This window comes from Perca flavescens, chromosome 11 (genome assembly GCF_004354835.1).
Source record: "Perca flavescens isolate YP-PL-M2 chromosome 11, PFLA_1.0, whole genome shotgun sequence".
In the NCBI taxonomy this organism is placed as follows: Eukaryota; Metazoa; Chordata; class Actinopteri; order Perciformes; family Percidae; genus Perca; species Perca flavescens.
This window is the reverse complement of record NC_041341.1, coordinates 7243030-7255235: the sequence shown is the minus strand read 5'-3', so window position 1 is coordinate 7255235 and position 12206 is coordinate 7243030. Positions and strand designations below refer to the sequence as shown.

General features: G+C 41.9%; 1 protein-coding gene across 2 annotated transcripts in view; it reads right to left on the bottom strand.

Moving 5' to 3' along the window:
- The window catches only part of kdm6a (lysine (K)-specific demethylase 6A), a 60919-nt gene that overhangs the window by 22686 nt on the left and 26027 nt on the right, over nt 1-12206 (bottom strand). For both annotated transcript variants that reach the window (XM_028591936.1, XM_028591935.1), the window contains exons 8-11: nt 11524-11558; nt 7905-7998; nt 4213-4339; nt 586-684 (exon numbers count right to left, since the gene is read on the bottom strand). In XM_028591936.1, coding sequence (XP_028447737.1) covers nt 586-684; nt 4213-4339; nt 7905-7998; nt 11524-11558 — 355 coding nt within the window. The remainder of the gene's footprint in view (nt 1-585; nt 685-4212; nt 4340-7904; nt 7999-11523; nt 11559-12206) is intronic.

The window sequence follows — 12206 nt, the reverse complement described above, 5'->3', positions numbered from 1 at the left end:
AATTGTATTTTATATTAAATAAAAAAATAAATAATTTTTTTTAAACATATCCCTCATCAAAAAAACTAAATAAATCGTAAAGAAAGAAATAAACTAAGCAGGCGTAGTGGCTTCTGAAGTCAAACAAGTGACATTTAAAGTAGATTATGCCCTAGGTTGTTTAAGAATTGCACTAAGATTCTTTTTTTTTTTATCTCAACCAGTTCATCTTCACACCTTTATATTGATTTTCAACAAATTTAAGATGCATCGTGACAGCCCTCGTCTCTCGCCAACTTCCAGGATTCGTCTTTGTGAGCCATCCCAACTCTCGGAGGACACCACCCCACCCTTCACACATCTATCTATAGATCCTTTCTCAATCTTCTACTGCTCGGTTATCCTCCCGCTGCCTACGTGCTCGGTCGCTCGGCAGCTGCTGAATCTCCCCGAGGTGTTTTTAGAGCCACAAAGCGGCGACGTTTATAAACCAGCTATTTCTCCGTCTCCCCGAAACTTACAGATGATAACAGTAGCCAAGATCCTTGGAACCTTTGCGGTGCATCTCAGCATACTCCTACTGTTCAGGACAAGTGCTGTTCTTACCCTATGGAGCACCAGGTGTCAGCACTGGCCTCCGACTTATCAATGGACTGACGGTAAGAGATGAAGGCATCCTGCACCTTCCCAATACTGGAGTAGCACCTGGAGGGCAGCAGATGGACAAAGGAAAAGAAAAAGAAAAGGCATGAGAAAGGAGACAAAAAGGTTAGTAAAACATCTGCTCACAAGTAAAGCAAATAAACTGTAAACCACCTACATTTCGAAAGATTTCAGTCATTACATTACATGTCATTTAGCTGACGCTTTTATCCAAAGCGACTCACAATTCTTACATATCAGAGGTCACACACCTTTGGAGCAACTAGGGGTTAAGTGTCTTGCTCAGGGACAAATTGGTTGATGTATCGCAGTGGGAATCAAACCCGGGTCTACCCAAAGGCATCACCACCACATATCCAAGGCTTTCATCTATAACCCCTTTTACACCCAATAACGGGCAGTTACCAATGTCAAGCTACTTGAATAAAACACTCGCGCCACATTATTGCCCAACTGTCATCCACAACCCACCGTGCTGTTACAGCTACATTATTAAAGCTTTGTAGGCTGATTTTGTATGCCCACAAATATGCTGCAGACATTTGCTGCCCCACATAGCCACCAAAATAATAGTGAGCAGGTTTGGAAGGCACTGACAAATTAGGAAGATTACAACTGTTGCAGGCCCGCTACATGATAGCATGCATCTCAAACAGCGCTCGCTAGACAGCAACGTCATATTGAAGTTTATAATTAAAAAAAATATGCAATTCAAATATGCACACGGTGGCATGGGCTAGGGCGGCTCGACTATGGGGGGGGAAAAAACTCAAAATCACAATTAATTTAAATCACCATTACTCGTTGACTTTTGGAAGGATGTTGCATTTACTTTAAACGATAGATTGAGGTTTTGAATTCCCCTTGGATAACAAGATAAAACAAAGAGTTCACCTGCAAAACTTAATCTGCAAAATAATCGTTTTCTCGATTACTCGTATTTTTGTGATCGTTCGGAGCTGAAATCATAATCGCAATCAAAATTGGATTAATTGCACAGCCCTTGAATGGATTCCCGCTTCAGCTGCTGTGCAAGAAATCCGGTGAGTTACAGGTTTAAGACTACAGCTTATTGTCTACATCCCATAGTGAAGTGATGCAGCGGTGAATTGGGTTTAACGAGCGGGAATGATAAGGAAAGGTGGGCGTCTATGCAGATGAAAGGGTCGTTCTTGTGCAGACTGCTTCTTGTAAAAAGGGAATAACAGAACGACGCTGACATGGTTCCTCGCAGACCACTGTGTTCACCATTTCTAACAAAAACAAACTCACCAAATTGACCAGCTCCCCTACACCCAACATCTCAGACCTGAATGATGGAGCCATCACCTGCCTTTGCCCTCACCATTGTCAGCAACTACGTTTACATGCACATAATATTCTGGAGTTTGCCCTTATTCCGAAAAAGACGATATTCCGACTCAGCTGTTAACATGGCTAATGTAAGTGAATATTCCACTAATATTCCCGATTACATGCAGCTGTGCAACATACACATTTTAAAAAGGTCCCATGGCATGAACATTTTCACTTTATGAGGTTTTTTAACATTAATATGAGTCCCCCCAGTGGCTAGAAATGGTGATAGGTGTAAACCGAGCTCTGGGTATCCTGCTCTGAGAAAATGAAAAAAAATTTGAGAAAATGAAAGCTCAGATGGGCCGATCTGGAATCTTCTCCTTATGAGGTCATAAGGGGAAAGGTTACCTCGCCTTTCTCTGCTTTGCCCACCCAGAGAATTTGGCCCACCCATGAGAGAGAGAGAGACATCATGGCTTTCAAACGAGCAAAGTGGTGGTTGGTCAAGACCACACCCCCACCCTCCACCTTGCCCCCCCCCTCTCCTCCTCAATAGCATTTAAAGCTACGGACTCAGAAATGGCACATCCTAAGGAAAGCTCATTGTGGGACAGGCTCTAGTGGCTGTAATTCTGCACCAAGGCTGAATTTCGGGAAAGAGACTTCAGATACAGTATTAGGGGACCACTAAGGCCTATATAAAAGAGACTTCAGATACAGTATTAGGGGACCACTAAGGTCTATATAAAAGAGACTTCAGATACAGTATTAGAGGACCACTAAGGTCTATATAAAAGAGACTTCAGATACAGTATTAGGACACCACTAAGGTCTATATAAAAGAGTCTTCAGATACAGTATTAGGGGACCACTAAGGCCTATATAAAAGAGACTTCAGATACAGTATTAGGGGACCACTAAGGTCTATATAAAAGAGACTTCAGATACAGTATTAGGGGACCACTAAGGTCTACATAAAAGCATCCAAAAAGCAGCAGGTCATAGGACCTTTAAAAGTTTACCAGCGGTGGAGGACTTGTTGGACCGTGTGAACTCAGCGTCCCTTTCATTCCTTTAACCAGCTTCTTGAAAAGGTCGCCATAGCGGTGTATGCGTATAACCAAAAACCTGTTGATATCCACGTCTTTGATAATGTTTAAAAGTAGCTGTGTTTCTCCTTATTGGGTCTGCAGCCTCGCAAACTGTTGGCTGGTTGGTTTGTGTACAGCAACCATAGCAACACACAGAGCTGACCGTAAAACCGCAAACTGCAGTAAAGTACCTAGCACCTAGTTGGGACGCATACTCCAAATGCGCTGTATACACGTCCAAAGAATGCCTCTAAAATCCGAATATTACCAGAATATCCCACGTCTTAAATCGGAAAATACTATATTCGAAAAAAAGGCCTTATTCGGAATATCCAAACGGAGTATGCTGTTAACATAACCTGTATCAAATTTGGAATATCATCATATTCGGAATAATAGCGGAATATTAGTGTGCATTTAAACATAGTCCCCGACACCAATCACCCTCTACATCCACACTTTATACTGCCACCATAATCTGTCGTTTTGGTCTTAGTCGACTAAGATTTCTTTAGTCGATTAGTCATTTTTTATGCTTATTCATGCTTAATTACTTATTTCCAAGAAACTTCTGAGCACATTTCTGGTAAACACAAGATTTAAAGTGGTGCTTTTGCAGGATTAATTGTGGAGAAACTCAGTTTTACAGATGGTTAATTAACTACATTTATATTGTGTTTTTCTGGTCTTAACCACCTCTCAAAGCTCACAGCTCTGTCAATTAAATCAACTAATCGATTAGTCAACAAAATCGTATAAGTGTTAGTCGACTAAGAATTTTTTCAGTCTAGGACAGCCCTAATCTGGACAGCGTTTCAACAGCCAGGATGTAGCCAAGCCTTGGTAACACATAAAGCGACAGCATGGACCTTGAGGGGGGTTGTAGGTTTGTCCGCTCCGACGCCTGTGTGCGTTCAGCCTGCTTTTCTGTCCCCAGGAGAAACCCAATTCCATAGCACAGAAACAAGAGAATCTGGTGAGAGGCACGGTGTGCCTCCGCTGGGCATTAATCGCGACCAACAAAAAGCTCATGTAGCCGAGATTGTTATCATGGCGCGCTGGCAGATGGCTGCTGGGCAGAACAAACAGTCTAATCGTGACTCAGGAACAGCCCGGGCCCTGGCAGGTTAGAGGCTAGCCCTGCAAAACACACAACCACTCACACCCTTGTTTGTCTTACCTGCCGAGAAAGTACCACGACTGGCCAGAGTTTGGGTCTGCTTCTAAAGACTTCTGCAGACACTGGATGGCATAGCTGTCCTTGGTGCCTTTATCCCCCAGCTGCTCCACCGTGTGATGCATCCAGCCTGGGGAGAGCAGAGGAAAAGATCAGTGGCGAGACTTCAACATTCAAACACCTCTAAACTACAACAGCTGGTGTTGCTCTTGCTCCTAAGGTAGCACCAGGGTACTCAGTAGAAGATAGTATGTGCAACAGCAGAATTAGAGCAGCGTGGAGTTGAATTATATAAAAAACTGGTCGAGTCAAGTACCTGAAGCCAAAGACACAACATGCAATGAAAAAGGGTAAGACCACCGTCTGATGTGCAAATGGAACGGACTCGGGCTACATCTACACTACTACGTATTGGTTTAAAAAAAAAAAAAAAAAAAAAATCTTTTGCCACGTTTACACCTCGCATCCGCACTACTCCAGTTTTTCCGAGCCGGAAACATTTGGAAAACTCTGCTGCTCTGCCCTTTCGGTTTGAAAACTCCAGAGTTGCTTTGGAGTCCGTCAGTCAGTCTTATCGGTTAGGTAGCTTACAGATCGTGCTGGGCAATATATATTGATATTATATCGATATCGTGATATGAGACTAGATATCGTCTTAGATTTTGAATATCGTAATATGGCACAAGTGTTGTCTTTTCCTGGTTTTAAAGGCTGCATTACAGTTAAGTGTAAAGTCCTTTTCTGAACTTACCAGACTGTTGTAACTGTTCTATTATTTGCCTTTACCCACTTAGTCATTATATCCACATTACTGATGATTTTTTATCAAAAATCTCATTGGGTAACTATTTTGTGAAAGCACCAATAGTCAACACTACAATATCGTTGCGGCATCGTTATGGTGTGTGTGAATCATGTGATGTGTGTGTAGTCAGACGTGTTCATATGGACGGAGACTAGTTCTGCTGCTGGAGCTAAAACTTCTGTGTGGACGGAGATTGTTTTTTCTCTCTCAAAACGCTGCTTAAAAATGAAAAATTTGTGGTGTGGATGTAGCCTCATAAACAAAAAAAAACAACAAATGGTGTGTCTTTTATCAGCTCTCTAACCAAAGAGGAAAGAGGCAGACAAAGAGGGGGAGGGGGTGTTCAAACACACACACACTTCAAAGGCTCTCATATGAACCAACCTTTACAAACAACTCCTCCCTGACACACACACACACACACACACACACACACACACACACTAAGGAAGACTGACTTCAGCAATCACGCATTCCCCTTTACACCTGTGGCAGGCTCCACAGGTCACCATGACAACGTCAGCCGGTTAGACTGGGAATGGTTTTTACAACTGGCTGAGCGGGAGGGAGGCGAAGGGGTGAAAAAGAGAAAAGAGAAAATGTGTGAAAAAGAGTAAATCTAAGGTCCCGGTAGCCAGCACACGTTCCCAGCTGTGATCTAGAAGGGGATCTTAAAGCTTGATTAATGCATTTTCACAAAAGCAAACCCATCTTTCCCTTTGTTTCCCCCCCCCTCAAAGCATATTATTTTATACCAATAAAAAAAGATGACCACAATTTGAGAACAACCAGTGCAGGAAATCCTTCTGATAAACCACCAAATGCAGGTTCAGTTCAGTAACCTCGGAGCCACACATTCTTTTTCTAACCATATTCAAAAACAGGTACCTTAAGGCAAAACAGGTTCTCTTTAAATAAAAATACAATCGATTATCATCACCATCTCATGACAATAAACACAAAACTGTAGATTTACATCATTCCACTTTTTGTATTTTATGTGAGAACACTTAACTGTTGGTCTAAATGTCAGTCTTCTCTGGCACTACTTCTGCAATATGCATCATATAATCAGATTTCCACTTCCACTACTTGTATGCTGGGGAGGAAAATCAAGGCAGCTGGAAGTATTCTGTATAAAATAGTCCTAAAAAAAGATCAAGTCTTTTTATTACAGAGACAAAAGAGTCTCCTAGAGTAAGTGGAGAGAGAAGAATTGCTGCACGGCTACGACTGTCATTACTGCCGTCCATAGTCTTAAGGCATGTCCCTTAAACCCAAATGTACATATCCAACTCCACATGGGCAGCTCTGACATAAACTTATAGTGTTATTGTTACAGCAGCATGAGGTCTGTCTATGCCAGTATAGATATCATAACCATGAACTTGTTTTCCTTCCAGGTCAAAATTGAGTTTGTCGCTTTTTTCGGTGCTTTTGACACTTTGTAAAAAGTTGTTTTTTGTCATTTATTGGTTTAATCAGGACACTGTTTTGATACCATTTAAAAACATTTGTTCTTCAAATGCTATTAAACTGAATAAAACACCCAAAATGCAATGAAAGTAATCATTCATTTTACCTGTATAGTACGTTGTATAGCATCCATACAACGTTCACCGATGCATCCACGTTATTTTGGGGCAATTTGGTTGAAATTAACCCATATTTCTGATATAAAAAAACATTGACAAACGGGTCAAATTTGAGGACAACACAAGGTTAATTTGTCTTTGTGCCTACTGATCCAGAACCAGATTCCTAGTGAACACGTTACACACTACAGCATTTAGCATGCAAAGATCAATACATCATTTCGCCTTTGCAATATAGTTTTTTTCCATAACTCAACACTGCAGTAAAACTTAACCCTTGTGTTGTCTTCCCGTCGACCGTGCAACTTTGTGTTTTTCTGGGTCGAAATTTCAACATTTTGTTGTTCTTTTTCTAGAATTGACGTTTTTGTCGTTTGTATTCAAATTCTTTGGTAACTTTGTAAATTTTTTAACAAGTTTTTTGTCGCTTTATCCAATGTTTGTTACTTTTTTTTTTAAACAAGTTTGTCACCTTTGGCTTTGTTTTTTTTTCCACTTTTTCCAATTCGTTGGTCACTTTTTTCAGCGTTTATAAAATAAATATTTGTCGTTTTTTTTCCTGCATTTTTGTGGCTTTTTCCAACATTTGTCACTTTTTTCCAACGTTCTTTTGTCATAGTTCTGATATAGAACGTTTTTTGTAAACGAGGACAAGAGGAGGGTTAATCAACTTGAAGTGTGTAATGAAAATTCTCTCCAATCATGCCGGTGTGACTGGAGAGTGAAATTGATGTTTCTGTAGCATGACATTTATTAGTAAAATTCGTTTTCTAAAACTCATCTTTCTAATCCTCACAAATACAGCATTGTGTGTGCACGTGCTGTGCTTGCCTACACCCAGCGTGGGGAAGGGAAGAAGAGAAAACAATGCTCCGTCGCAGCCTGCAACACACACACACACACACACACACACACACACACACACACACACACACACACACACACACACACACACACACACACACACACACACACACACACACACACACACACACACACACACACACACACACACACACACACACACACACACACACACACCTTTGAAAAACAGGTAGAAAGTAGCAGAAAACTAATGTGTGTGATGTGGAAATAAATCTCATTCAACGTGAAGGCCACAACGCACACAGCATGAAGCAATCCCACCCCAAACAGCACTGCAGCAGTACGCATGATCACTTCATTGCCGTACAAAGTAGTTCCTCGTCACAGAATGCCAAAACGTCACAGCAAATTTCTAGAGCCCCACGTGCGGAGATGAGAACGTTAGCCAATATGAGCAAAGGGAAACTCACCAAGTTGTTGCAGTGTGGTCGCCTTCACCTGCGCAGGGAGATTCTCCGTCTGCAACAGACTTTCATACGCTTCTTTCGCCGCTCTGTGCTTCTTCTGCAGGCACAGGGGAGAGAGGGGGAGGAAAGGGAGAAGAGAGAGAATGAGACAGAGAGGTTGTTGAAGCCAGACAGGAGGGTCAGTGTGTTTTTATGGTTCTATCTGGACAGACACAAAGAGTCTTAAGACCTCCTCACACTCGTAATGACCACACACACACACACACACACACACACACACACACACACACACACACACACACACACACACACACACACACACACACACACACACACACACACACACACACACACACACACACACACACACACACACACACACACACACACACACACACACACACACACACACACACGGGGGAGGGTCAGCGTGGAAGAGGAAAGGCCAGACTCAACACGTCTGGCAGGTTTAAGTGTGTGTGTGTCTGCACTTAGGTGTATGCATGTGTCCACTGCAGTGCACGCTTTGTGTTTTGGGGAAACCTGAGCCGGCTGGTCGGAAGGTGAGCGCACTGTTTGTTTTAACGTGACGACCTTTTCGACCCCGGGTCTGAACCAATACGTTGAGGTGGGTGTCTGTTCTCTTATCAGCTCGCTCACACACACACACACACACACACACACACACACACACACAGTCTTCCCGCCCCCATCTCCACAGACCCTGAAGCTCCAAATGTCCCTGAGCGTGTGTGAGGGCGCACAGACACACACACACACACACACACACACACACACACACACACACACACACACACACACACACACACACACACACACACACACACACACACACACGTTGTCTGGTCCTGGACTCTTCCTGTCTACACACACTAAAGACACCTCGGGGTAAACACTGACGCATGAGGCACATAAACGAGAGAGGCTCTTAGCGGTTGCTTCCTGCTTGGACTAATGATTGTCATCGAGCCAGGCCTGGGCCAGACGACAAACACTACTCAGGTTTCCATCTAATTGTCAAGCGAACTATCAAAAATGTTGCGAAAACGAAAAAGCGAATTGGAAGCGTTTCCATCAACTGGTTCAGAGCGAATAAACGAGACTACGCAAAGCGTGGTTGTAGATTGCAAACCGTCTTGGTAACTCAAAGAGTTTAGAAGCAAAGTTCTTACATGTTCGCTACGTCACCACTTATTCGGCAAAGCTGTTTCCAGCTCCCTTTTGGCGCGCTAACTCTTTGGTTACACTTTACTTGACGTTAGCTACATAAGAGTGACATGACACGGTCATGAACGTGTCATAAACATAAACAAGTCATAAACGTTTATGACACAACGCTTCTGTCGTTAAGGGTCATTTGTTTTTTTATCATGACAAGTTATGGTTAGGTAAGGGTTCATGTGTCATGACTGTGTCATGTCACCCTTATGTAGATACCTTCAAGTAAAGTGTTACCAACTCTTTCATTTTTTTTATTTTGCAGTTTCCATCAATTTCTAATGTGATACTTCATTATGCGCATAAAAATACATTGATGGAAACAAGACATATTTTGGTTTTTGCCCTTATTCTGAAAAAGACAATATTCCAACTAAGCTGATGACATGGCTAATGAAAGGGAATATCCCACTAATATTCCCGTTTACATGTAGCCGGGCAAAATAGGATATTTTTCTAAGTTTTCCACCAGTGGTGGACATGTTTGACCGCGTGGACACAGCATCCCGCTTTCATTCCTTCAACCAGCTTCTTGAAAAGGTCGTCATCTCCAAAAACCTGTTGACGTTCCAAGTCTTTCATAATGTTTAAAAAGTAGCTGCGTTGCCCCTTCTTTTCTTTCTGGCCGAGCATCTCTACCGCAGCCCTGCAAACTGTCGGCTGGTTGGTTTGTATACAGCAACCATAGCAACGCACAGAGTGACCGTAAGCCGTAAACAGGCGAGAGGCCGTAAACTGTCATATTCAGTGGAATATTAGTGTGCCTGTAAACATACTCAGTGATATGACTGGATATCTGTGTGACTCCAGTGATCAACTCAAGGCACTCATGAGTAAAGATTGACTGAAATAAAGACTCGGGTAAAGAGTTCAGACTATAGTTCTGAGTGAAATGCTGTTGCCGTCACATTTTCACATATACAGAAGTAATGGGGAAGACTGTCTGCTGTGTGAGGTATTCTTTCATTGGGCCACTTTGGAGTGCATTATCCCCTTCAAATCATGGTCACACCAATGAGAATGGGAGACCTTTGTGTGAATAGTAGAGATGGGAGATATGGTCAAAATCTTCCATCCAGATATACTGTAGGTCATTTCGTATCTTGGTAACGATAGATGTCACAATATAGCATGTTTTCTGGTAACTTAATAAATAAATAAATAAATAAATAAATAAATAGTCTATACGGAATACCCACATGGCAAAGCCTATTTTGTACACTAGAAAATCCTTTTTTAATTAAGAACTTTAGTGTGAAACAAACTTTTTCGCAGTTTCAAGTGAAACTATAGAGACACAATGAATAAACTTTCCCAGCTATACGCTGACTATGTTTACATGCATGCACACAAATACACAATCAGATTGAGACAATATTTTGATTCAACTACACCAAGGTATTCCCATAAGCAGAAATCCTGGGTGTAGTCACACAGGAGTTGAACAATAAAGCTAAATGAATGAATGAAGGATGGAGAAAATCCTGCACACTGCTGTTGGAAAACTACTACTATACAATAGGGCTGCACAATATGAGTAAAATATACGATAACATTAAATATCTCGATAACAATATTACTTGCGATAAATAAACAGATATTAAAGTGTACTCCGTTCTGCTGTTTCAGTATTCTTCTAAAATACAAATTGCTTTTTGAATTCAAAACAAAATGAAATAATTTCCTACATTAATTTGTTGAACAAACTGAACATTGAATTGAATAGGCAGCACAAAAAAAAAAAAAGACTGACATTTTAAAGTGCAGTTTTCTACTGGGATTTTCTTTCAACTTTTTTCCACGCTCACAATATGCCGCAGCCTTCCGCGATATGTCAATTGCACCAGTTGATAGTACGATTGCGAATAGATAGATAGATAGATAGATAGATATTATGCAGGGAGCAGCCAGTCCTGTGCTGTGTGCACTATTGTATTCCATGCTAATGGGAGCTAAAAGGCTGGAGAAGCTTGTGACTGGAAGGTTGCCAGTTGGAGTCCAGTTTTGTTAATCACATCCTACCGAGCGGTAATGTGACCTGTGACGTAAAAACAAAACCGCAATCTTCAAATGATGTTCAGATTTCCTGAGATATTTGAAAAGCAACATTTAACCACAGGACCTTGAGGTGTTTTAAAGCTAGTATGAGGGAGCTAACAGGATAACACACTATTGCTCACTCAAAAGCCATAATAGCAAAACAGATTTATTTAAGCCTGGTCAGACTCAGAGAGCAGAAAAGGAATCGAGACCTTCAAGAGAAAATGGGAAGAATGCCTGTTTTAACCTCCAGAGCCATCTCTACACCAGCTTCTACAGCAACGTGGGTTACTACATCAAACTGCCCTACATTTTAAAACAGAAATGGTAATTGATTGCTTACCTGGATCTCATACAAATGAGCAATGTGGAACTGAACTGTGGGAAAAAGCAGAGAGAATAGGAACAAGGATTTAATTTAGGTTTATTTTCTTGATTAATCAATTGAAAAATGAAAAAGTGAAAAATGTGGATCAGTGTTTCCCAAAGGCCAAGATGACCTCCTCAAATGTCTTTTGTCCACAACTCAAAAAGATATCCAGTTGTAAAACTAGATCATATTCACATTTAACAAGTTGGAATCTACAGTTGGCATCAAATGTAATAGTTGATTAAAGCATTGCAGCTCTAGTTTAGTTTGTCATATAGTGGTAGTGTGCACATCCCCACCGGTGAGGTGCAGGGCAGAAAGGGGGCCGGATACAACTTAAAAGAATGAGGTGCTCTGTTAATTCTCCCATACGTTTATTGAGCTGCAACGTTTCGACCCTGCCGGGTCTTCCCCAGGCACAATCTTTGCTAAATGTTGCAGTCGCCCCATGGACCTCAGTGGGCCCAGATTGCGAGCAGTATGGAGCACAGATGGGAGGGGGGGGGGGGGGGGGGGGAGGACAGTTTCCCCAGAGAGTACGTGTAATCTGAAATCACAGCGTCTATGTGCAATGTGCTCACAAGCACCTCCAGTTCTCTCAATGTGCCGTCTCCTAGGCAACCCCAGTCTTGGGCAGAGTCAGCAGGGAAACGTTA